The 27,115-nt window shown below is 40.5% G+C and overlaps 1 protein-coding gene across 3 annotated transcripts in view; it reads right to left on the bottom strand.

Annotated features, from left to right (window-relative positions):
* inpp5a (inositol polyphosphate-5-phosphatase A) overlaps positions 1-23,845 on the bottom strand; it is a 146,299-nt gene extending 122,454 nt beyond the window's left edge. Inside the window, exons 1-2 of one of the 3 annotated variants that reach the window (XM_085181882.1) lie at positions 23,577-23,845; positions 23,286-23,434 (exon numbers count right to left, since the gene is read on the bottom strand). In XM_085181882.1, the coding sequence (XP_085038008.1) occupies positions 23,286-23,363 (78 nt within the window). In that variant the 5' untranslated portion in view covers positions 23,364-23,434; positions 23,577-23,845. Of the gene's footprint in view, positions 1-23,285 lie in introns of all 3 variants that reach the window. The other 2 variants (XM_085181881.1, XM_085181884.1) reach the window with 2 other exon arrangements.
* Between the last annotated feature and the right edge of the window lie 3,270 nt (positions 23,846-27,115).

Here is a 27,115-nt window from a genome sequence, read left to right as displayed (position 1 = left end):
AAACACTAACTTGACATGAATGAAAATCTATTTATTTTCTTTCCATAGAAGTACCTTTTGCTTGTCACCAAAAGAAATTCGGGTTAGGGTTGGAGTTTGAGGTTAGGGTTAACAGACCTCAGAAGGTTAAAGCTCAACCTCAAACACTACCACAGCTGGCTTTACCTTATCTGCCCTACCTTATCTGAAGACACAGCCCAAAGCCACCTTTCGATTACCCAGGGCGATCACTATCATTAAGAGATCCAAGTTTATCATTTAATATTCACAAAGACACCAGTAAGCATGGAATGTAACTACACCATTTCTCATTTCTGTCTATCATAATTCAAAGCATTTGCAAGAACTGATGAGATCTATAGTGCACTTTGAACAACAAGGATCCAGTCTGCAAAAAAAGGCCACTTGCATAATTCAGCAATGGAAGAAAGAGAGATGGCGAGAATTAGGCTGTCACAGATTCATCATGAAAAAGAAACCCGCTCTACTTTCCTGATCTTTGAAAAGTCACTCGCATGGTTGCTACCTCTAGAGGCATCCATGCATAAATGTTTGATGAGGAAGGAGAGTGCTTTTTTCCCCTTTTTTCTGTCTTCCAGCTGTGTGCACATGTTCATGTGAAAAGGGTAAAAGTCAAAGATTGATTTGGATATCGATCCTGGACGTTGTGCCTTGGTGTCAGGAACCATTACTGCTATTGATTCAGTGAAACTAACAAAAGACAGCTGGAAAAAAAAATTTTAAATTAAAAACAGACAAATGCCACAGCACAGCACTTCCTCATCAAACCCTTTAGTTTCTTTAGACCAATAACTCTGTATTAGTTAAATATAGATGTCATTTCATCCCTTGTAAGCAAGATCGATAATTTGACCTGTGCGTGTTTATGTACACTGCATTGCCAGGGTGTAGCACAGTAGTTTATTGCACATGAAGTCTTCTTTAAACATCCACAAGATTCCTAATCAAACAAATAAAATTAAAGATTATCTACCCAAGTTACAGCTCAGCATATCTCCAGAGTATTTGGAGGCTTTGGCTACTGGAAATACAAACTCAAACCAGTAAAATTGTGACAAGAAATAAAGCTATTTTTTAAAGTCCTGCCCTGAAAATGCCACGACCCACATTTTAATCCTGAATTAGTATCTTTACGTCAATTTTATGGCAAAAAAAAAAAAAAACAAGCTCAGCAGATAAGCACCAGGAATGTGATTATAATCTCTGGCTTAATGGGGAGAAAAGAGGACATAATGGTCCTGTAATCCATTTCTGTGTGAGGATAGCATGCGATTACAATTAGAACAGGCACGACCCTGTCAGTGGGCTGTGTGCAGAGCGTGTGATAACATTCTGAGGTGTCACACAAATTAACCAATGATTTTGTTGTTAAGTGAAGTCATTATGTAAACGTCTCTAGAAGGGAAGCAACAGGAAATGGTTAGGAGTAGGTGGAGGAGGAGAGAGAGAAAACAATGTCTATAGTACAAATTGTGTTTCCTTCAGGTGGCGGGCTATACACTTCTACTTCCTGTACAAGATTTGCCCTATTCCGCTGATACTGTAACTGTACTGCTGCTTTCTTCTTCTGAGACAGGTGATCCATCTCCAGATCACCTGTCTCATAGCTGTTTTTTTCCTTACTGCAAATTCTGTCCTCTGCCTTCTTGGGTTGCCTTTTTTTTTCTTTTCTTTTTTTTCTTAGCGTTTCCCTCTCTGTTCTTATCTCGTGGCGCTCTCCTGCACACAGCATCCTGTTTGCACTGGGGCAGGACAAACATTGTCTCTGTGTGACGCCGAAGACATTTCACAGGCTATCACGTTTTCAGCATGGGCCCGATATCTCTATAATTGGGTTCTTCCTGCTGGGAGTGTGTGAGAGAGAGAGACAGAAAGAGCGAGAGAGAGTGAGGAAAGGGAAAAAAAGGAAGGGGAGGGAAAAAGAGTGAGCAACTGGCAAGAGGGGAGAGCTCGGAAGGGTCATTTTCCATTTCCACCAGGACCCCATTAAAATGTCTCAAAAGCCCCACAACAATCCTTTCTGTCACTGCATACTATCTAGAGCAGAAAGATCAACATGGAGATCCGTGTCATACAAAAATAGGTTAAATCCATCACAGTTCGTCAGGCAAAGCCCAAAATGGGACACAGCAGACTCTCCCCCGCTCTTTCGACAAAAAACAAGTCCAAAATATGTCCAAATGAAGACTGTACCTCCCGAGCAGTCCTCTCATTTAAGCAGCTCCTCTGGGCACTGATCTTCACCCAATGCCAGAAAACCAAACTTCCAAAATAAACAGCAGAGAGGGATCTGGGTTTCCACAACACAGCGCCTGGGCCCAGACCTCAACCAGACCCAGTGAATGAGTCACGCCTCAGAAACACCACAACAGTTCTCAGTGGTTAAAACCCAGGCCAGACAATGATTCTGGACACACGACACACTTGTTAAAATATGTTTGACCATCTGTTAACAGAGCTGAAACGCATGTTTCTGAAACCCGTGTTAGGATTTGGGTGGTGGTGAATAACAGTGTTCTCCACTGCCCTGTAATTGAACTGTATTCTCCTTTAGTTTCACCTCTTCTGACTTCCTGAATTTCATATTCTCTGTGGCCCCTCCCGTTGATATTTTAAGAGGTTTCCATTCGCCTTCAACATCACAGAGTAAACTGCTGACACCCTAGAGGGATCCCCCCTCTTATGGGCCCTCAGTTGGATACACTCAAAACACATGATCTGTTATTTATCTAAGCCCATCCCTGGGTGAGGTGCCTGCAAGGAAGGTTCATAAAATTCACTTTATTAGTTCTTTTTTTGTTGTTGTTGGAAATTAGTGGTAACAGTTTATATGACACAATTTGTTTCATAATTCAATTTCAAAACTTTCTTCTGAACTGACATGACAGAGCAGATGGTGGGAAGGTCATGAGGTTACATTGAAAAGAATATTTTAAGTGTGTCATACATTTGGCAGCTTGAGGACTTAATAACTTTTTTAGAGGTCATTTGAAAAACAGGATGAGATGGGAAAGTAAGAAAAGAGAAGGTAAGCATCTTTGCCCAGCTACGAAACTCTCGTGATGAAGAAAAGTCCTGCCATGAAAGCAAGGGCACTGTTGTGCAGAAGAATGTAAGGCCTCGCTCATTTGGGCTTTTCACACATATTTTTACATGCAGAGTCAACTCACACGTGGCTTGAGTTTTGACACAAGGTCAACTGTAAAAAAAAACAATAGTGACATTATGAATACTAATAAGTTGTTTGGTTATATCTGTAATTACAGTGAAAATTATCATTGGTTTAACCATATAATGTACTGTATATGAACAATGTTAAGCGTTGTCTGGTGCTGTCTTGCTGGAATAGCCTACATTACAATCTGTAGGTCTGCTTTCACCTGCAACATTGTATCTGCACTAAAGTTACAATGAGAGCCTCACATAGGCATTTCCACGGTACTGTTTATATTTGGTTTAGCATACCAGCATCCAGATTAACGACGAAACAACTAGTAGCTCAGTGTTCCACCAGGAAGGCACCAGGCCCCCGACATGGTGTTGTCTTCACGCCTACTGGCTGAAGAACCTGACTGCACTCCGTGAGTGTCTGGCAGTACAAATGAACCAGCTGCCAGTCGATGAGGGACACCCAGAATGGCTAACCAGAGGCCGGACAGTCGACAAAGACCCTCTGAAGGTTCACCAACCAACTACCGGCTAATAACCTGCCTCAGTACCACATGGAAGCTCCTGTCAGGCATAATGGCGGCTAACATGGACCGGCACATGGCTCAATACATGAGTGGGGCACAGAAAGGAATTGGCAAGTATACCCAAGGGCACAAAACACCAGCTACTGGTAGACGGGGTGCATGTGTGTGGATATATAGATATATATCTATATATCTATATATCTATATATATATATATATATATATATATATATATATATATATATATATATATATATATATATATATATATATATATACACACACACACACATATATATATATATATATATATATATATATATATATGTATATATATATATATATAGATATATATATATAGATATATAGATATATATTACAATATTAGCTATTTGCCAAATGTATCAGTATTCTAATATATTTTCTAACATAGCTGACAGAATCAGTCTATAAAGGCTCCTATCCTTCCTGTTATTCACATATCGTGTACAGACAGAAGGAGCTATTTTAAGGAGTGAGAAAAGGATAATGAGGTTCTGAGTGAAATCGGTGTTCTGCAATCAATTTAAAATGTAACATTTCAAATAGTAAAAGAACAAAATCAGTAGCTTTAAAGAAGATATTGAGCGGTACCATGACAAAAAAATCAATGTATGTAAAACACTGCTGCAACAGCCAAATACAGTTTGGTGGGCATTAATATGCCTGAGCACCACACCAAAATCTATATATAGGAAAACACTCAACCAACAATACTGTTAACAGAGCTGTGCCACTATCACAGCCTTCAGAACAAGACTCAAGCCAGTATTTCCTGTAAAATCTGAATACAAATAACTGCTGTTTTCTACATTACATTTTTCTTTCAATCCAATTTACTCTAATCCCAAGAGTATTAAGAGTACTCACATTTTGCATACTATTGAGAAATGTTCGCTTTCCAAGAAAGCTATGACCCTGACACACATATTCCTGGATCGTATAGATGAGTGGGAGCTGTGATGTGAACATGCAAAGACAACAATGTTCACCTGAACAATGGCAAACAAGTTCCCAGGAACAGCAGGCTGCAAAACCTGCATCCTGACCTGGCTCATTTCTATTCCTATCTTTAAAATGATTCACCATTTCAAGGCGTTCTGTGTTGCCCCTGTTGCTTTTCAGGCTGCATCGCCCATCAGACAGCACAAAACACCTCATCAGTTTTACAGATTCAACCACTCGGTTTCCTGTTTACCTAAGCCTGGTCCCATTTGTCATCTAATATATCTAATCATGTCTAGCGCTCGGTCCCATCGTTCTCTGGTGGCCTTCCAGCAGAATGCAGACATATATTAATATGAGATGAAAATGTGTGCACAGTCAGACAGGATGAGGAGTGTACACTGGTCATCATGAGAGATGTGTAAACAGGAATTGAGAGACAAAGTTCCATGTAATCTCTGTGCTCCAGATGCCAAGTTCATACAAACTCACAAATAGCTTTTGGCTAGACACAAGGACTGTTATCGCTAACAAAATAAAACCGTTTTAGCCACCTCACACAGCCTGTGGCAAAGATCTCCACTGAGTCACATACACAGGGCATTATGTGACTAAAACTGACTACGTGCATTTCACCTCAGTGGACGTGAGTTTAAGGCGCACACAAAAAACCACACTGGGTGTGCCTATGTGAACACACATACGCGCACAGAAGCCCCCTTAATCTCTGATATTGGAGGGTTTAGACTATAGAGCCAATATTTTTAGACTGTTTCTCACACTGACCCTACAGCCAAGTGTCATTTCACCCCCGCTGCAGTGCAGTGAGCAAAAATGAGGCTCTTAACACAATCAATGAATGACTAAGCGCACACTAATCACAATAACATTAGCTTCTGGAGAACAGTACGAATAGCTATGGCCCCGCTCCTCTAGTGTGACACTTAATTAATCTGGTTTAATTTCTACTAATGGCTTCAGTTCAAACAAGGTGAAGAAGATTGAATTAAGTGTTAGAACTTATTAAATATTAGAATACAGTACATACAATATATTATCAAGTATATTTATATGTGAGTATTTAATGCCTTAAAAATTCATGTCAACAACACCCCAAAATATCAAATATGATCCCGGGACTAATACAGATCCACTCCAGTGCCTAGATTAACTATAAATATGTGCATTGTTCTATATTAGTAAGACTAATCCAGAATAATACAATACACAGTTCCTAATATACCCAATTAAGAATTAGAGGCCATTGTTTATACTGTAGAGGACAATTATCTTCTCCAAAGAGAGGCAGCCCTATAACCTCTACCAGGAGGTCACGTCATTGAATTTCTCAGAATATGTCTAATGTCTACTTATTATACATTCACATTCAAACAGACGCAGTTAACCACCTTGACACTGGAACAGTCATCGACTAGGATAAAGCGTCGGTGTTAATCTGCCATGGCAGAAGGCGGTGCCGTTGCACAGTCACTTGATATAGAGCTGCTGGTGCTCACTTTCCTAGCTGCAAAGCTGGAACTAGGAAATAGGCTGGACAGTAAGGGTGCGAAGCAGATCACCATTCCCGGGAAGCTATCTTCTTAAGTGTCCCTTCAAGGCACTACTTTACCTCTGTCAGCAGCCAATCAGATAAGACACTGGCTTTGGCTGTCACGTCTCATTGTTAGTGTCTGCGGATACATTTGCGCAGGCATGAAATGCAAAAAAAAACCAAGTTCCTTTCACGTCTCTTATACTGCTCCTCTCATCATTATCAACTTACCTGTATGACTAATCAACTTATTATTAATATAACAGAATGTCCAAAAAACAATCAAACAACAACTTTTGTTTGCACTCCTTGAAGGTTGTTAAGTAAATCTTGCCTCTCAGAGTGACGGTGGCACTAACAGACGAGTACAAAACTATGGTCTTAAAGTAGCCCGATGCCTGTTTTAGGGTAATAAAAGAGTCAGTGAGTAAACAAAGGTCTGCTGGTGACTGGAGATGCTGCTATTCATGACATATTCATGACTCATTTCTCTGTGAGCACTGTTGCCCCAAAACTGTGTCCTTAAAACCATATAGCCTAGATAGAGCTACAGTATCAACACAGGTGCTTTATTAGGCCAAAATTCAACTGTGTGACTGCAGCTACACTCTGCCAATAACATCAGCTAGTGACGCAGATAATGACGAGTGCGACAAACGACTTTAAGTAGACACAGAACTAAGCTAGAGGTGTAAGGGTCAAAGCACACTGCCTGTAAAATATTATTGTTCTAGAGCTGCTGCACATATAAAGATCAGAATGATAGGCCACATGCAGAGCAAGCCGGGGAAAGTGTTTTAACAACGTGTTACAAGACAAAATCACCAAACTGATGCCAGCCCTTGTAAACCCGTGCGCTCTTCTGTGTCAGTCAATTTTATATCCATTGGACAAGTTTATATGATACGAGCAGTGTTTTTTCTTTTTTTTTCTGCCATCAGTGGAATGTTTTTCAGTATCCCAACTGACACGCTGAGCAGACTTTGGAAAGAAACATACATTCAAAGTTTTATTTACAAGATTCAAAAAGGTTTCCACCTGTGCTATAGCTAAAGCACATACCTGTAAAATCTAAATGAGCAGCATTAGCAGGTGAATAAATGTATTCCTTTTTTAGCAGGCATTTGTCTCCCTTTCTAACCAGCCTCTTGCTGGCCAAATTGGGTAATAAAAATCCATGAAGCAGGCGAGGTGGAGACGGTACCATCTGTTCAGCTGCTACGTGAACTGGCACCTAAGACCTGGCCTGTCCCGTAGAGCCTGAGAGATGCCTGTCTACAAGCCAGCAAGTGTTGACAGGCAGCAGGCAAACAGCCAGGAGAACCCTTCACACAAGTATGTGTACGGTTGACTGTCTAGTCTTTTTTTCTTTCTTTTTTTAATCTGTGACCTGTCAATTCAGTGCTGCTCACATCCATGTTACAAACACCTCTTTAATGTTCCAGTGGCAAATCTTTCTTCTATCAGTGAAGCCCACTGAAGCAGGTGATGACCCTCTGATAAAGCAGAGGTGTAGATCCAAGTGCTGCTACTGAAATAAAGCTCAATTTAAAATGCATCACAGAGAGAACTGCCATAAAAACTGCACAAGCAGCTTTATTTAGAGTCCAATAAGACTTTAATCCTTGCTTGATTGTTTTTACTTCTTTATTAACTTCTCCCCGTTGTTGCTGCAGGAGGAAATCTTTGTGACATTCGAGACTCAAGACAAGAAATAATAATAGGATGTCTCAGACAAAGATATGTTTGTGGTTGCCGAGGTCTATATATATCTTCCAGAGGAGAGCAGAAGTGGTGGGGAGATGAGGGAGGGTCTGTATTGTTCGAGCTGTCCGCAGTGGAAACTTTACTGTCGGTAGTGGAAGACTAAGTGATAACCCTGTGGAAAGGCCAGGAGTGATAAGGCAGTGCGGGGGGACCACACACACACACACACAAAAGCAACACAAACAGGCACACATGGAAAACTGGCAAAGCCCCCGTGACCATTTTTTGAAACAAAGGGGAAATCTGCAGGGAGTGGTCACACTCCAGCTTAGTCCTTCACAGCTCAGAAACATCAGCACAGAGCTGCAGATGATCCTGCTTTCAGCTGTGTGACCACTATTAGTGTGATAAATGCTGCATCCTGTGTCACATCTAATGTTATTTCATTATTGCTTTAGGATGACTATTACTGTGTGAAAACCTCATGAAAAAGAAAAGCACGGGAATAAATAATATAACTAATGTAATGTCTGAATTCCACAGTGTGAATAACCTTTCTTAGACCTGAGATAGGTAACACTGCTGGGCTCATAAATCAGTTAAAGTAGTTCATCTGGCAGTAACATTTGACAGTAACATGTAGTGAAATAACAGATTAACTTAACTTTGGTGTTATATCTTTATGGATGGGCAGCATGGTGGGACAGTGTTTAGCACCATTGCAAGAATGTCCTGAGTTCGAATCCCCCAGGACCTTTCTGTGTGGAGTTTGCATGCTCTCTTAACTGGTTATGTGGATGAATGTGGATGGTTGTCTCTCTCTCTGCATTAGCCCTGCCACAAACTGGGGACCTGCCCTGGTTGGACCCCACCTCTCACCCTGCGGCAGCTGGGACTGTCTCTTACCTTTAAGTTGCTAACTACTCTGCAAATACCCCATAATCCAATTATTTGCACCTTTCTGTACCAAAGGATTACAGATCAATACAAAAAAAAATCAGGATTCTGTATCAGACACAGTGGCAACAGTGACTGCAACGCAAAGAAATCTAAAAAAAAAAGAGAAGACTTTGTTTTAAATATCCCTCTACATTAACAGCCATTAGACAGACAGAAAACTAATTATACCAGACTGTAATGCTGTTTGGAGATAAAAACAAAAACAAAAAACAACAATAACCAAATAATAATTAACAAATAGATGATCTAATAATCTATTAGTATTTTCTGGACAAAGAATGTCTGAGTTTTATATATACAGTAATATTGTGACGTTCACTAATGTCAACAAATAATCCATGCAGGTCTACAGTAATTGAGGGTCTTCTTTTTTCCTGCAGAAGTGAGGCTGAGAGTGGGAGGACTAATGATGCAGTAATTAAAGCAGACGCCAAGCTCCTGACACCACAGCAGCTGTCCGAGGAGTAACGCTCAATGCCATCCTCCTCTGCAGCTGGCTCTCCATTTACATGTGAGGGAAGGAAATAACATGAAGGTTCTGGATGCAGCACGACAACTGACCAGGCAAAAACCACAAAAGCTATATATTTCATTGTGCCGTGTCTTCAAACGTCCAGAGTCAAATGATGCAAAGATAAACCTGTTTGAAAGATGAAATATGAAAGAAGCTGCGTCAGTAGAGATGGAGAGTAAGTAACGAGTGCATATTAGCGTCACTGTGTATTATTGTGCTATCAGTGTACTTCTTGTCTTGCCTTAAATGGGAAGCAGAGGATGTCAAGCAGCCAGATACTGATGTTCACTGGGAGGCAGTGTTCCATTATGGCCAAGCAAGTTGTTGAGGCAAACCAGACACAGTTGTGAGTGGCAGAACCGACGCAATACTCTGACTCATGCATGAACAGGCATTTTCATTCAAATGTATGTGTGTGACCCAATCATAGCTGATATTTATAGAAAGCACAGCACACAGTAACAGCATCCAGGTGCTCTGCATTACAGTGTGTCTCCAGAGCAGGAAATCCTAAAGAACTAAGAGTCTGGAGGAAGAGTACGGTCATAAGCATAGTTAGTACCAAGCCCCGCTTAATGACTTGAGCAGGCCAGACAAGTTTGTACTTGTACCATAGGAGAAAAAATATTCACCCACGAACTGTACATGGATCAGAGACAATGAGCTCTCCCATCAAAGGCTTTGGGTTAAATAAACAGCTGTCCTGCTGGGAATGTGCACTTGGTTGTATATGGGGGGAAAAGGATAAAGGGAAATGGTGAGTGGAGAGGTCTCTGTAGGGCATAGAGCGAGTGAGAAGAAGCACAACCCAGCTGGTGAGGCTTTTTTTTTTTTACTGTGCGCAGTCAATGTAAAGCATGTAGACACAAGGAGAGACGAGGCATTAAAGCTCACGAGTCCAAACTTTACGTTTCTGTCAAACGTGCACGGCTTCATTAAGCATATCTGCACAGGAAGACCTGCAGACATACTATGAGCAAATATTTTTTCCAAAATCTGTGAATATGCATCAAAATAGTACGAAAGTTAGGGCTCTAAGTAGCGTACTTTAATCATTATGCCCTTAAATAACCAATAACGCAGGAACAAATGTTACTTAAAGAAACAGTGCTAAGTCATTTCCCTGACTTAGACTTTATTTTGGTAAGCTAGACAGGCACATCACTAGCTACCCTTTTAGCAAACTTTTTTATTAATATTTTTATCTTTTCAACACAATGACATAGTCTGCTATTTGCTCGGCTCACTAAATCATTTTGTTCTTACTTTTAATGTAGTCACTTCGTGTATTAAGGTTTTGCTATCAACTGACTCACTGACCTGGTTGCTGTTGTGGTTGTCCTTCCAGTAACTCAGCTGCTTCTTTAAAAATGTCAGTGAGCAACTTGGGGTTCTGCATGTTCCTAAGGATACTTATGCATGCAAACTGCAGACTTGAGCAGCCAGGGATCAAACCACCAGCGCTCGCCTGAGATTTTTAGCAGATGCATCCATGGTATCAAATTAAAAGTCCTACATTCTCTTGTTCTTGAGTTATCGTGTTCACAAAGCTGGGTGTCCACGCCACCCCGCCTGACAAAAGGTGCCGGCATTTTGGTAGGAGATACTCCAATCCACTGTCTTTTTCTGCAGTTTATGGCTGCAGTTATGCTTTTGGCTCAGGATATCTGCTTTGAGCTGAGAAATAATTCATGTGACAATACTCGTCGTCCAAGATGGGGAAGTCGGAATTCGGGTATTTATTCAAAATAAAATAAACTCTGATTTTGATGATCATGCCCATGTGGCTTTCTGAAGGGGCCTTCTGTTTAAATATCCCTTCACCCAGACAAGAGGGCTGTCTTTATATATACACATATTGACAGTTTCCTCTAGTTTCCAGTCCTAACTTTATATTTATATCAAAAATACGAGATGGGGTATTGATCTCACCTATCTTGATTGCAAAGATGCCATCAAAAAAACAAAACAAAATGAGTAGATAAAGAAATCCTAATTAAAAAAAACATCAGGTAACTTCTAATAAAGTGAACTACAAATATCTTTCACATCACAACGTTTAACCTTTTTACTCATCAGTGTGTGCAGCAGCCACCTCCTTCAAACCAATTTTAGCAGCCGCAGCTTCACAGTTTGGTTATCACCATCATCGTCACGACAGGCAGCAGTCATTCACTGCTTGACGTTTTATTGCAGGCCGACAGATTATCCTGCGGTGGCTTATAAAGAGTCAACACATTCAACTGACCTTTGAAATCACTTAAACAATACACGATACAGGGCTTAATTTTGTAGCTTGCTGCAGTTAAATTACAAGATGAGGCAAGGACATAATTGTCTTTGAAGACATTAGGAGTTGTAATGACAAAAACAGAGTTCAATGAACATAATTTTTGTTTAAAAAATGAAAATCAAAATGAAGTACTACTAACCCTATAATAAAGTCAGACAGGGTATGTAAAAGAAGAATCCACTGCAAAGCTTTTCTGTGACCAACACACAATTTTCATGCATCCCATTTCTAAACCTAACCCAGCAGCTTCTGGTGACGTGGAGCAGGGCAGGGGAGGACAGACTAAACTCCAGGTCCTGCCTTTCAGCCTTTACCACAGCTCTTTTATTCAAGACACTTTGCTTCTGTGGTGACAAAAGAGGTATGAGCACTTCTGTAATCATTCAGTTTGTATGTCTCCCTCAGCAGACGCGACAGCCTAAAGAAAACGCAGCAGGGAAGAGAAACACGTGAGCATGTGTTGCTGTGAGTGTTTGACTATAACAAACAGTAAGTGTAAAAGTTTCATGTAAGTGAAGTGGATGTGGATCATAGATAAAAGCATAAGTGGACAGAAGGCCTGCTGTTGCTAAGCAAGCTCTTTAAAACACACTCTTTGGGTTTACAAGATGAAAGTCAGCCAAATTCCTTTGATAAACACCAATGACGCGAGCTAAAATACTGAACATAAACTGCACGCACAACTCCAGGTATAAACACCAACATGTTCACAGCAAGCTGTTGGAAACGTAAACCTCTTACAGCAAACTCTGCTACATTTTTAGTGCACAAATACAAATATTGAGAAAATCCTGGCTCTGGGTTTATGTTTAGCGAGTGTAGAAGATCCCAGTTTGCTACACAATGCGCACGGTCGGCGAGTCAGCAAGGAGCTGTGAACTTTCCGACCACATCAACAGAAAAAAGAAACCGTTCACGTGGTGCATGGACAGAATCCCCTGTGTGCAACACCTTTATCAACTTACAGAAAGCAGGTGAGAAAGAGGAGAAAGAGGTTCCACTGAAACCCATGTGTGCTGATGTTAAAAGTTTGATGTCTAATATCACATGCAAAACAAGGAGATGCTCAACATCTATGAGCTTTCTAAGAAATCGTCAAATTGGTACTTTATGTATTATATACAGTACTGTGCAAAAGTCTTGTGTCCCCCTCACTGCCAGACCTCCAGGCTTTCTGAGAGTCTTTCAGTTTTACTTTGAATATTGGTTGCTTTTATCAGAAGAATGTTTTCTTAGTGTCTTTGTTTTTATGCCACTTAACACTGGCCTATGAATAATTCAAATATAAAAAAGACACCTAATTTAAGGGAAGAACCATGTGTCCATATGCAAAAAAGACAACTTTAGGCACTTTGTTACTAGACGTCTGTCAAAAAAACAAAATTTGCTTCCATTTCTTTATCTGAAATTATGAAAAAAGCCAAAAAATAACACAGTTTGACAGGCATAAAATAGTATTTTTCTACCAACAATTGATTCCCAGAGAGTTTTTATCTCAGCATGATGTACAGTGTGTCCTTGAAATACTTGAGGAAACTGGACAAGTGGAGGACAACAAAAGGAATGTGGGATCTAGAAACTATCTACAGCAGATGAGCAGTATGTTATGTCCTTAAAAAATAGAAAGAAGTTTGCATGCAGTACCTTCACAGTTTGATCCGCCATGCAATTCAAGGTGAAAAGCACCTAACTGGCAGCAGCTTGATTTTTTCAGACAATAACTCCAAACACATTGCCAATGTAGCAAAAGGATACAAAAACATACAATGGAACACAATCAGCCATCGACTGGCCTCCCCAGAGCCTGGACCTCAACATTATTGAAGCAATCTGGGATCATCTTGACAAAGAATGGGAAAAATAACTAATAACCTTAATAATCTGCACAAGTTTCAATAATCTGCTGCACCTATTTCCCACTTGTCTAACACAGCGTACAGAAATATGAGGTGGCAGATGACTTTTGCACAACACCTTACTTGGACTGCATTTCCTACTCTCATTTGTTGGCCTTCTTGCACGCCAGCACTGGCCTTGTGTCAAAATGATGCAAACACGTTTTCATTAACTCCACAGAAAACATCAAAACAGACAAGCTAACTACTTTTTTTATCCATTTTTTGTAGTCAAGCTCTTATTAAAGGTGTCAGTTAGTTCACAGTTGTCAGCCCCTGTGAATTAGCATTCAAACTTCAATCTGCACAAGGACAATTCATCTTCTTTGTGTTGCTTCTCAGAGACAGCTATCTCGAAGTCTGAACGAATAAAGCCAAAGCTGCTGTATCTGCATCACAAGTTGTCAATAAAGGAAAGTGAGATGTTCTTTCAATTGGATAAACGCACTATTAAGGCTGACGCTGAACAGAAGGTCATACCGCAGATTAGCAACTAACTTTACCACTTTACCACTTTACCATGCAACATTATACAAAACCTGCAATCAGTGCCAGCTTTTAGTATCTCTATTATTGGGCAATGACTTTCACTTACAGGAAGAAAGAAAGAAACCTCAGAGTTACTATCTAAATATGCAAAGTACATCCTCTGATACAATATCTCGACAGACAGACAAGTCTGGACACGGAGCTGCTTTGGACAATGAACTAATGCTACAACAAATTTTTTCCATCACTGATCATTCTTTTTTGTCTATTAAGCGAGCAGTAGTTGTAGTAATAGTTAGTAGTAGTTATAAAATGCCTTTGTCATCTAACCCACAGTTTAACACGGCAACTCAGCTAAAAACCAAACTATTTATCAAACTACTTTTGCAGAAAAATGTCAATATGTGCAGAAGAAGCACATCTGGACACTTTATGTGGGACATGACCCAGCTTACCAACCCTCTAACCCAGCTTGCTAAAAGAACCCGGTTAGCTCACCATGTAAATATCATAAACTAGTTAGCTAATAAGAACCTCTCTAAATTGTGTTTACTTTTACTTTATGTTAAATATAAACCTGTTGGCTTACAAACGTTTAACACATTGTGTGGTTTCTAAGGTCAGCAAAAATAAGACTTGCACAGTGACTTGATAGAAATTTTGCACGAAATCAAAAGTCTCCTGTTCTTGGGATCTGACATTATTGATCTTTTTTCCTCCCATTGCACATAACCTACTGTAATCCTGAGTGGAGTTTCATGAGCCATCACTCTTGTATCTTCTGGGAATCTTATGAATGAGTCTTTAGACTCATCAAAGGGCTGGGTGGGGAGCTGTCCCCTCACTTGCTTTCCCAGCTGGGATAATTATGTTTCTTGGAGTAAACCCAAACTTCCTTTGCACCGCATCAACACTCCCACCCTTATCCCTTATCTGGGCCCAGTGGGATCTGGCCATTCTTTGTCCGGGTCTTTTCACAAAACCATTATCAAATCCTCCTGAGTAGAGTCAATGACCTCAAGGAGAAAAAAAAGTCGCCATCTCAAGCCACTGTAAAATCCCTGTCTCCTGGTATGTGTTACCGAGAGCCTGTATCTGGATTCATATATATGGCTATGAGTGCATCATTTCCCCCAAGAGAACCCCAATATAAACTCTACTGTTTAGTTTGCCTGTTGTTCAGGCAAACTAGGTATAAACAGCATGTTCCCCAGATGAGCAACACGATCATATGTAGACTTTTACTGGTTTGGGCCTGAACTGACTTGCCTGCTCAAGTACCCAAACCTGGTATTAAACAGCAAAAAGAAGACTTTATTATCTGTTCCGAAAACTAAAAATAACCACTATCTAGCTTATTATTTAGCTGAAGAAGCCCCATAAATTCAATATGACACAGTCAGAATTTCATCTGAACTTTCATACAATCAGAGTTTGGGGCAGATTTACTGACTAGCTGGTTTATTTAATTGTTCAAAACTGTTGCTTTAGACGCATTAATTCTGTCATATGTGGTTATAGTGTTTAGGGTTTTTATTAAACAGGCAAAGCTTCAAATAATGATATCTGCATATGGCCAAGAACTCCCTGTGATCCAAAACTCAGGCTTCAGACTGGTTTCTGGTAGTTTTTTCTACTGTTTAAGCCACATGACATCATCAGCAGCGAATCTCCCAAATATGGTCATCTTTGTCTCAAACCTCTTTCTAAAAGCAGAGAAGGCACCCGAAATAAAACTGAAGACTGCAATGCTACTAATAAGATATTTTACTTTCACCACATTTAAGACTTTTCAGGGGATCAGTGGAAATTCCACAACACCCCCCCCCCCCCCAAACCACACCAAAGTGGTTTTAATTAAATCTTGTGGTTTCCTAAAATAAATTCAAACAAAGCACCAAAAATAAAAGAAACCGTTAGAACTGTGTGCATCAAAGAATAACACACAGATAAAATCAGATGACAACTCCCTTATTATTCCCACTGTAACAGTGATAGGTTGAAACAAGGCGGTGAGACTGGCAAACATTCCATCTTGGCATTGACTGGCTGTGCAAAGGAAACCAAAATGGGCATAGCGTTTATTAGCGCTCATACCAGAAATTCACACGCACCTCAGCTGATCTGATAACGTGCGGACAGCGACAGGTTCACTGGCATCAGAATGGGTGTCCGCATCTTACTTCCCTGTTCCAAACTTGTGGAATACATTACTCTTTCTAGCAAAAAAAAAAACAAATGCCAGATTCCTGAAATTCCATCCGTACCTTCTTAACTCAGTAGCAACCTGTCCGGAGTCCAATCCAGGCCTATTAAACCACAAAAGCAGCCCAATCCACTTAAAGAGCCTTAGTTTTTCTTGCCTTAGCGTAAAAAACAAATACACTGATTTTCACTAGCAGGTGAGACGTCAGCTGAGTGAGCGAGCACACAGTGCTGAAAGAATGTGGCCGTATGTTGCTCAGACCACCTCTTAATGTGGTCCGAGTGATCAGACCTCAACGGGTCAGGCTGGAGAGTTTGCAGGAGGCAAACGTGCATGTCTAATATACTTTTTCAGTCTGTGGTGCAGTAACTTTTTCCACTTCTGAAACGAGGCTTTAATGCAAATATTGCGTAAAATTTCACAACATGCGAAACACTCATTTATTGCATTGAGGTTTTCTGCTGATACCAGGCTCACGAAACCCTTATACATTGTCAGTACCACCAAAGTGTAATTTGCAACAAAAGCGTCTGCTTTTGCACCCCCCAAAAGATGTTTCTTATAGTAGCACTGAAAAGAAGAAATTGCACTCTCATTGTAAAGTTTTAACTGTCAAACAACAATGGATGCTCTATAACTAATATTAAGATGCACATTTACCAATGACTGGTGCTATAAGAGAAATGTGGTACTTGAAAGTCTGGGCTGCTGTTCCCTTTTGGTACCATCTTTCAGCCTTCCTTCCAACATCTTTTCCTTTTTGAAATTCTAATTCCATGTTATGACAGGATGGAGCAGGGCAGCGCAGGGAGAACACCAAAATAGCATCATCTGATCTTTCTTTCATAAACTTTTCCACTCCTGCAGCAACACACTGGGACAGACTTTGGCAACGGAAGAAACGCGAAAAAAATATAGCAGTCAGCTGAAGTATTTAGTCACGGTCCTGGGCCGTTGAGCTCCTCGGTAAAAAACGAGTTACGCCAAAAAGGATCCGATATTAAGAAGAAAACCCCCCATCCTACATCGTTAGTTTCCTCCTCTTCCATCTCTTATCAACACTACATCACGTCTGGGATCACACATTCGCACTACTATTGCCAACACTATAAATACACACCATGAACGCACAACTACATTATTCAGTTTGGGAATTCACTAGCATCTGCCATGTGACTGGCAGCTATATTTAGCTTCCAGGGTCTATGCGGGCTGGAGCAAAATCATCGCTTGTTCAGAAGGAAAAATGCATTTTTAACCACTTTGCTTCTCACCTCTAATGACACGCAGAGGTTGCGTGGGGTAACAACAAAAAATACTTCCTCACCACACCAGACATTTAATGTAATAGTTACTGAAAATACTGGCAGCTAGCCTCCTGGTTTGAGGCAGGTGCTTTTTCTTCCTGCTCTGTTCCATTTTTAGTGGTGTAAATATGCCAGCTCAGTGGGATCCAAGCTGTGAAAGCCTGAGCTAATGAGCTGTCTGTCAGTGGACAGGACAGATACAGAGAGAAACAAGAGACGAGATGAAAAAGAAGTTGGAAGACAGAATCCACAAAAGGGGACATTCATAGTAATTTATTGCTTCACCATATGGTTATATTGGCTGAGTAAACAAAAGATGTATATGTCATCAAAAACAGAGCGGATTTCAACTGAATGAAAACTACAGTAAAATGAGCCAATAGTTATAGTAGTAAAGTACAGTAACAACTCTGCCCTACATGTAAGGTAGCTGAAAAATTGGCATCTGTTTGTCAGATTTTAATCATTTAGCGTAATCACAGGGAGCTCTCCAAGGAAAAATCTTCAGAAGCCATGATATGATCTATCAGTTACTATTACTTTCGGTTTAAACCAGAGATTAAATACTGGATAAGGACACTCAAGTCACACCTACATTGTTTCCTCCGAAGCGTAAAGGAAACCTTTTCATTCTCTCACTTTTTTTAAGCAGCACGATTACACACCATGTCAACACAGAAGGCGTGGCAGGAGGAGCGCGTTAGCTGAGCCGCAGCCTCGGAGCCCCAGTCAGTGTCTACACAGGAGGCGATCGGGCTCCGTGTTGAGCTGTAGGTCAAATTGAAACACCCACAGCAACAAAGATTACAGAAAGACAGTCCTGTTCAGCTAATGTCCAAATATTATATTAGGACATAATATTAGATTTTTTTCACTAAAACACTGATAAAAGTGGACTGCTGCTGTTATTTCTTTTTAGGAAAGACAAACTTAACTACTCTTTATTGAGAGGCAGGCTTGACCGTGAAACTGCATGCTCATTGGCTAACGACTAGTGATGCCATTGAGTGTGCAGTTTTGTACTGCGGACAATCCTCCATCTTGAAACATCTTGAGTTGTCCGTCAAATGGGAAATGATACGACCACCCCAACCTCCCCAAATGGTTGCCAGTGGTTCCTGGAGGTTTCTGGCTGTTGCCGGATAAAATTGGGTGCAAAGAAGTTGCTGCTCCAATAGCCTCCTAGAGACCTCCACAGCCGCCTGTAATTTATAATGTTAGCCCAGAAGTAGATTAAATTTTTAAAAGTGTGACGCAAACCGGAAATTCATATAGATTGTCTTCAAAGTTAAAGCTGTTTGCGCCTATATTGTGGTTGTGAAAATTGCTCAACAACTGCATTTTTGTGCATATTTGGGCAGAACTACTGAAATAGAAGCTCAAACCATGTATTATACTGTCTACAGGCTTACTTACCCAAGCGTAGCATTTATTTTGGTTTATCAAATGGCCAAAAATAAAGGGAAAAAAATTCAGTGCTTAACCCATTTAATCCCAAATTTTTCCCTGCAAAATAAGTGCATGTATTTTATTCCTTAGACTTCCCCTACACACAATATGTTTAATTTTTTTTAATGTCATAAGGGGTTAAAATGGCAAAGTTTGGGATCGATCATGTTATGAGTTATGTTCTGGAAATAGTTTGCTGCTGTTATTCTTTCTTTTACCCAACAAGGAGTAAACGTCTGCCCTCTTAAATTAAAAACCAGGGCTGTGAGCGGTCACAGCAGGATAATTTGATGACAACAAAGTCTGGCCAGCACAGTGTCCCCCTTTAACAGACTGAGACCAAACACTCCAGGGTATTCTGAACATGATTACCCAGTGATAATTGAGCTCAGCTCTGGCACTTAACTAATTCTAACCAATCATCAACCCTTTCAGACACAATGGCACCTATTTCTAAGGTGCAAAGAGAAAAGCATAAAGTGTGAATTGGTCCAAACTAGTGCAGCTACAACATCTTCTACAGTTTGACTTGTTCCACCTGAATTAGAAAACTAATTACCAATTAGTTCATTTATTTTCCCTCTTTATCCTGTCTTCACCAAGCTTACACTTCAGTGGGATCATTAATCTCCATCTGTGCTTAATTATGCAAAACAAGGTGGCTCAGGAATCCAGCAGGACCCATGGGACACCTACTGTGTTTTTACACTGTGGCTTCAGGAAGGGAAGAGTTTATAAAAACCTAGCCCGGAGAGAACAGGTCCCGTATACGGTAATGATAGCTTCCTTTTCTGGTAGTAGTTTAATATGCTCAAGTTCAACATGTATCAATATATGGTTGAGATAAATTAAGAAAATTTGTTACACAGGAAGCCAGCATTTGAGCTGCAGTGACAGAAACCTCAATAATGCACTTTACTTTACTGCTTTACGATGCTAATGAAAAAAATACCTGACTGAAACAGACACGGGACAGGGATCAGCACAGGACTGAATGGACATAAATAAGAAGAAGAAAGACTTCAGAGTCCTGTTGTATGTGGTGCTGGGGTCAATTCACAACAAAAGTCAAAGGGCAAACAGACCACGGGGGGAGGGATGCTTCCTTAGAGCCACAAAAGCGAGCATGTGAGAAAACAAAAGACAGATGAAGGGTAAACCTTGATGGTCGTTTTAAACACAGGACAAACCACTGTTTGCTCCCATAATTGGATTCACTGAGCATGGTTCACAAGGCCGACAGCGAATGGCTTGAGCTCGAGGACGATTCTGTAATGCTTATCAAACAATAACTGATAACTACAGTTATCGCATCAGCTTAATTACACACCGAGGCTGACCAAGAAAACACTGGTTTTAATCGCATGGGTTTAAACTGCGAGCGCGAGACCCAAATGAATACTGTTAGATGCTTTGAAAAAAAGCCAAACACTTTTAAGTTCCTGTTCGATGTAAAATGTCAAGATCAAAATGATTCAAATTCATTTGAAGTCTTGGCAATGGGACTGCGGCTGTAGGCAGGTGTTTCGAGACGTTTTCACACATGCACTGCAGACAGCACAGAGGTGCACGCAAGGACTGAAATATTACCTGCAGTCAGAGTGAATCTTAGTAGATATTCAGCCTGCCGGCTCCCCAAGTAAAAATTGTGAAGTCACATTGTACCAATATGCGAATAATACAGGTACAGCAAATAGTACAGCATTCACCGCTAGCGAGCGGGCTATTGCACTGCATCCTGCACCCCTACTCGGGCAACTTCCTCGCCTAAACCACACAGAGCATTTCCACTACTGCGAGCATGGCTGAAGTGGACCGTTTCCTTCTGTGATGCTACATGTGAGAAAGACTGCACTGTCCAAAAGTTGATGTCTGAAAATGACTGATGACCATATAACATAATGTTAGCAGCATTACAGCAACACCGGTTTGTTTACAATAAAAATGAGGCTTATAGCAGGTCCTGCTTTATACTGTTTTTTGTGTTTCTGTTATTTAGCCCCACTTTTTTCCTTTTTTAAGACAAAATAAAGTCTTCTAGCTCGCGCAAACTGATGTGACTCAACAGATAAAAGCGCCATGAGTAAATACATTACTATTGGCATTTCAGGCAATGGTAACCAGCGAGGCCAATTGCAACCTAAGCTGATGTTCAGCTAATTATCAGCACATTCTCACGTGCCTGTAAGTGTCAGAAACAATTTTTCTAGTTCAGGACATGATTTCTCTCCTTTTTTAAAAAATATGTGTATGTCTATATATATGCACCCGTCAAGCCCTTTTGAACCATCACATGTGATTGGGCCTTAGGAACAAACTGATCTGAATCGATAACAGAACATAAATTTTTAGGTTTGTTTGTCTTTATATACAAGAACATAAAACATTGAGGTTTCTAGGGTCAACATTTGTCTTAACGGCAATAATAACAATATAACAGTAATAATAACAATAATGATGATAATAGTAACTACACATGTATGGGTTTTTGCCTTGATCATCTCCACTGTGCACTAGACAGAAAGACTAATAAAATAATGCGACATAGGCTTCCTTTCATATGGTTCCCCACAGGCATAATAGGACGTGATCTAACAGCTGCCATCAGCTCACCTTACTGATCAAATCTTGTCAACTATCCACGGTCATCTGGTTCTTATTTTTAAGCCTTTCACCTATAATTTTAGTCTACCAAAAGAAAAGAAAAACAATCAGCATATCAACCAATACTTGCAGATTAGCTCTCCGTGCTAAAATCACACCACAACTGCATGTTACATCTGTTAGTGATGGGTTTATATTTGTAATGTTTGCAACATTACAGTTGCAGTGAAAGGTCGAAAATGAATATCTGCCATTTCAAGACAAGACTCAGTTAGATGATATCGTACTATACATGCATATTCTGAAGGCCTGACACAATTTATATTGCATCTTGGCGAATTAGTGTCAGGCTGCATTTCCTAGCACGCGATTTAAAACAGACTAAAAGTGGAAATGGTATTAAAAGCAGTCAACAAAGACTTCATTTAGCCCACATATTCATCATAAGGATGCCAACACATCAGAGACTATAGATTGCCTTATGCATGACCTGCACACCCACTCAAAGCAGGAAACATGGATATTACATTTCAATTCAGAGGAGTTTAGTAAGGAAAAAAGCCAGAAAAATAGCACAGGACACCCAAAGCTTGGTGCTTGTGAGTGGTGGCAGGCTATTTATAGGCTTACTCCAGTCAGAGAGATAACTCTTTCCTTATGTTGTGGATCGGCACTTCACAAGAGTGAAGAAGAGGGGGTACTCAATGCTGACACAACACTGAAAGTGTTTGCCCCTCAACTTGGAGCCAGCAGGCACCAGACTACTTTCGTAGACCAAGTGAAAGATAATTACATAATAATGACAAAACAGATGTCATTCAACAACTTCAACTGGCACGCCTAATAAGGCCTGACACACCTATTTTAGACATAAGACGTCTCTGCTGTCTTGACATATGCATGTGGCACTGTCAAGAGTGGATATCTGAATGCTGCCGGCGCTCGTAACATCTCTGTTATTCATAACACTGGCTGCAGGACACATTTGACATGAATGGAGAAAAGGAGCGAAACATCAGTTGCTGCTGCACTTGTTTCTTTTAAAGCTGAATAACGACTATTTCATACACTCTGTATCACATTAATTAAAAAATAATAATAAAAAATACAGTTCTGATACAGACAGAATGCATGTTTGTTTTTTACTGACTGTGATGCACACAGACTGCTTCACATCAGCCTAGAGGGTGAGTCTTCAAATAGTAAACAGCTACTGCATCCCTGATTAGCTCAAGTTACAGTCAGTGGCAATACTACAGTAATAACAAGCTGCGGGTTATCTTCCCGCCGCCGTGCATACACAGCAGGCAAGAAACATGAGAGAAAAAGTGGGTCACTGCATATGTTGAACACGTAACCCTTAAAGACAGACGGGTGTACGGTGTGTTTTTAAGGTTGTCAGAGGGCCCGCCGGTATAACGGTACAGTAGCTGTTTAAGCTACCGCACGCGACTTGACACATACACGAGTCGTGACCAGCTTTGATATTATTTAGCATGATAAAAGACACGGAGTTGACCGTGTGGCGGGAGAAATAACGAAGCTAGAACTAAGCATTGGTGTGAAGAGACAGCACTGACAGACTGTGTTTATCAATGGGGAAACTCACATCCTCGAACAGGGATCCAACGTTGGCTGTCACCAGCAGTATTCCAGTGCCTTGCGCTGCTGTCAGCTTCCCTGCCATAATTCTCTCTCTTATTTCTCTCTCTCTCAGGTGGGTTGTGGACTTGTATAGCGGACTTTAAAGGTAAGAACCTTTAAAAAAAACAACAACAACAACAACGTGAAGAAGAGGCCCGTGAATGTCTCACGAAACTGGTTAAAACACTGCGAATTTGCGACTGGAGCCCGGGTTGAGGCTGCTTGGCTGGAGCATATTTTTCAGCAGTGGCCGTACATCTACTAGGAGTTGCTTTGCAGTAGAAGGTCCGTTGGTGGTGGTGGCGGCGGTGGCGGTTTAGCGTGCTGCTTCTCGCGCTACTTTTTCACGTTCAGAGCCATCGTAAAAGTTTCGGTTTTAATCCACGGCGAGTGCTGGAGGGCTCTGGTTCATTCCAGCGCCGAGTGTTTCCCTGGCTTTTGTGCAGTGTAAAAGTCTCCCTCCTAAGGCAGGACGCTTTGCCAGGACCATTGCCTTCACTGTTTAGAGAGGATAGGCTGGAGTCCTTCAGTGCTCTGACGTCACCTTACCAATGAAAACACGGCGCGTTTTAAAGGGCCAGCGCACAGAAAACACTACCGCTCTGCCTTCTAACGTCACTGCACCCATTATCGGACTAAACTGGTCTATCTCTGAGCGAGTGTTTGTCTTTCTGACTTTGACCTGATATGCTTTTTGTATAATTTACTGCAATTTAAAAAAAACTCCCTTTTTGTTTTGTTTCTTTTTTTAAAACCATTGTTGTTCCTTACATCTCTGTCAAAAGGAAATTTATGCCTAGTTCAGGATGATTGCAGTCAGATGTTACATCACTCTTTCTCTGCAACTTGTTGCAGTTCATGGGAAACAAAATTAACAAAACCTATTACAATGGAAATATTTACAATGGAAATAGCCATATTTTGTTAATTTAAAAAAAAGAAAATTGGTTTCCCATGAAGTGCAACATGTTGCAGAGACATGCCCAACCATACAACTCCCTGACTGGTGATGTAACATTTGACTCCAGTCATCCTGAACTAGGCATGCATTTCCTTTTTGGCAGAGAGGATGAGGAAGGTTCAGGCATGTCAGGCTACTCACAAACTATGAACCAGGTGTAACTAACATGTAACTAACAGAGCCATTAACATGCAGTATATTGTTGGAGTTTTCATTGCTACTTCTAATCTGCAGAGTTATTTGTTTAGTTTCTGTATCATAATATCATTAAAAAAAAAACCTTTATTGGCACATTTGCAAACATATAGCCTACTTAGTTCATCACAGCTTCACAGGCTAGAGTTGCACAGGTTCATGAGGCTGTTTGAAACAGCTGCTGGCAGTTTACTCTCTAAAAAGAGTTTGCGATGCCTAATAAACTAAGAGTTGGACAACAAGAACACACAACCTGGCAATCTAACAGAATTAAAATTTTAACTGTTGGGTGGCAATAATATACTCATAGGTATAAATAAGTTTAAAGTAACTTTGAGAGATTTTTGGCCACTAGAGGGCAAAAACGCAAATTAAACCAAGTTACTGAACCCGCCCTCTTGACCATGTTTGTGCTGTGATGTCCTTTGGAGCATTTTTAATCAGATTATCTATGCTAATTTGATAACTAATCACTCCACCATCTCATTTAAATATAGTCACTCCAAAAATTATGCTAAAATAATGCTATAGTTATTCATTGCTAATATCAACATTTGTGGTTGTCTTCAACCTTAGCAGTGGCGATGTGCTGGTTGACAGATGAGGTCTGGCAGGAGTCTCTCGGCTATGATGTTTGCAGATGACATAGTGATCTGTAGTGAGAGCATGGAGCAGGTGGAGGTATACAGTGGAGAGAAGACTAATGAAAATCATTAGAAGCAGCAACACATGTATATGAATGAGAAGGGGACAGGTAGAAAGGTGAAGTTGGAAAGAGTAGAAGTAGTGCAGGCGGATGAGTTTAAATACCTATATCTGTACAGGTATGTGTATACCTGTACCTAAAGAGAGCAGCTAAAAGAAGAAGGAGATAACAATGATGATGATGATTATCTTTGATCATAGGTCTCTAAGCTGAGCATATGGAGCATGGTTTCTTGTATAGTAAATGACTGAAAGCTGGTCTCAAAGCTGAAATCAAGACCATTCAAGTGAATGATTTTAAGTAAACAATCTAAATAACTGTTATTTGTAGTTTGCTTGACTGTAATTAAACATACAACAACAGCCACAGTCAGGCAGCAACATTTTTTCTAACCTGTCATGTTCTTACATGTTGTGCTACACAATTGAAACTATAATTACTCTTTCCATGACGTGTGTGATCTTTCCATAAACAGAGGCAACCCTTGCCAAATGCGGATACTCACTCTTTGATCTAAAGATTTCCTATTTGGGTTTTGGCAGAAAGAGTTTGGAAAATTTCACATTAACAGACTGCTGACCAGTTCAGTGTGTATCACTGGATTTTGCCAAGGGGTCCTAGACACACAGCCAAACCCACATGTAACAGATTTTTGTGAATGAGAACAGTTTATATTAGTTTTCTTTTTTCCTCCCTGGAATCACAAAAAACCTGTTTGTTGACCACATATTGGCATTCATACAGCATTAGCTCTCCTGAAAAGTCACTTATGACTGCTACTTTGGGTTGAAAAGCACCCCCCAATTCAAGTAAGCAAAAGTCAAACAAAATTAGTATAGATGACAGGGTCGTGCACGCGTGTTTGCACGCACCAGGCTGGCAGCTCAATTCATCATCCAAAATTGGAGACAAAGAAATTCTTTCTGTCACCTTTTAGCTTCTGAAACATCTGGCAGAAACACAGAAAGCAGACTCCTTTGCATCACTCACAGATCATCATGTATTAATTACACGCTTTCTTTTCACGCAGCATGATGTGATCTCCCCTGATGGGTTTGAGGGAGCCCAGGACCATAAATAGCCCACCCTACTCAAAGGTAGTTTGAGGTCAACAGCTTAGAGCAGGCACATGACATGCTGGATAACAGCTCAATGAGCTCCTGTTCTCTAAGAAGTAGTAGAGTAAGATCTAACCTCACAGAGTAAGCGAAAAATTCACATACAATGCTATGTTGCATCTGAGTGCAATTACTGAGCATCTAGCTGTGCAGAGATGACACAAGGGCAATCCTCAAATGACGAAAGGATGGCTCGTAAGTTATTAGGTTAACAGCATCAAGCTAGTGTGGCTGTGTGTTTGGGAAGGGGGACCGTGGTCACGGATCACTAATGGTCTTAAAAAGAGAGGAGAGAGGTTATTGCCAAACCGAGAGAGCTCACAGCTGTGTTTGGCATGGGAGAGTGCGTGTGTGTGTGTGTATGTGTGTGTGTGTCTGTCGTGTATGCTTTTGCGAATCCCCTGTTGTCATTTACTTGCATGATTGTATGTTTATTTTTATGGAGTCTCGCCATGTTCTGTATTCGTGAACATGATATGCCACAAAATAACCATAATCAGTCATTCAGACATACAGAAGGATAATGATAACATTCAAAAGGAAGAAATTAGTTACAGTGTTATTGTGTGTGTGCGTATTCTGAAGTGTGTGTGTGTGTGTGTTTGTGCTTTAATTAAAAATGGCTCAGAGCACCCTTGAAAACAATCCGAACTTTTGCACAAAAATGTAACCACACTACTGCAGACAGCTAAGTAGCATTTTGGGCATTTAAACTATGTCGGCTGCTGGAACATTCACAGTCTGACTGGCTAATGTTTATCATAAAGTTCACATTTTTTCTCCAGTATGTGTTTAGAAGATGTAATGCTGGGCTT

The sequence above is a fragment of the Neolamprologus multifasciatus genome, chromosome 13, assembly GCF_963576455.1.
Source record: "Neolamprologus multifasciatus chromosome 13, fNeoMul1.2, whole genome shotgun sequence".
Lineage (NCBI taxonomy): Eukaryota > Metazoa > Chordata > Actinopteri > Cichliformes > Cichlidae > Neolamprologus > Neolamprologus multifasciatus.
The sequence above is the reverse complement of the archived record's forward strand: the minus strand, read 5'-3'. Positions and strand labels throughout refer to the sequence as shown.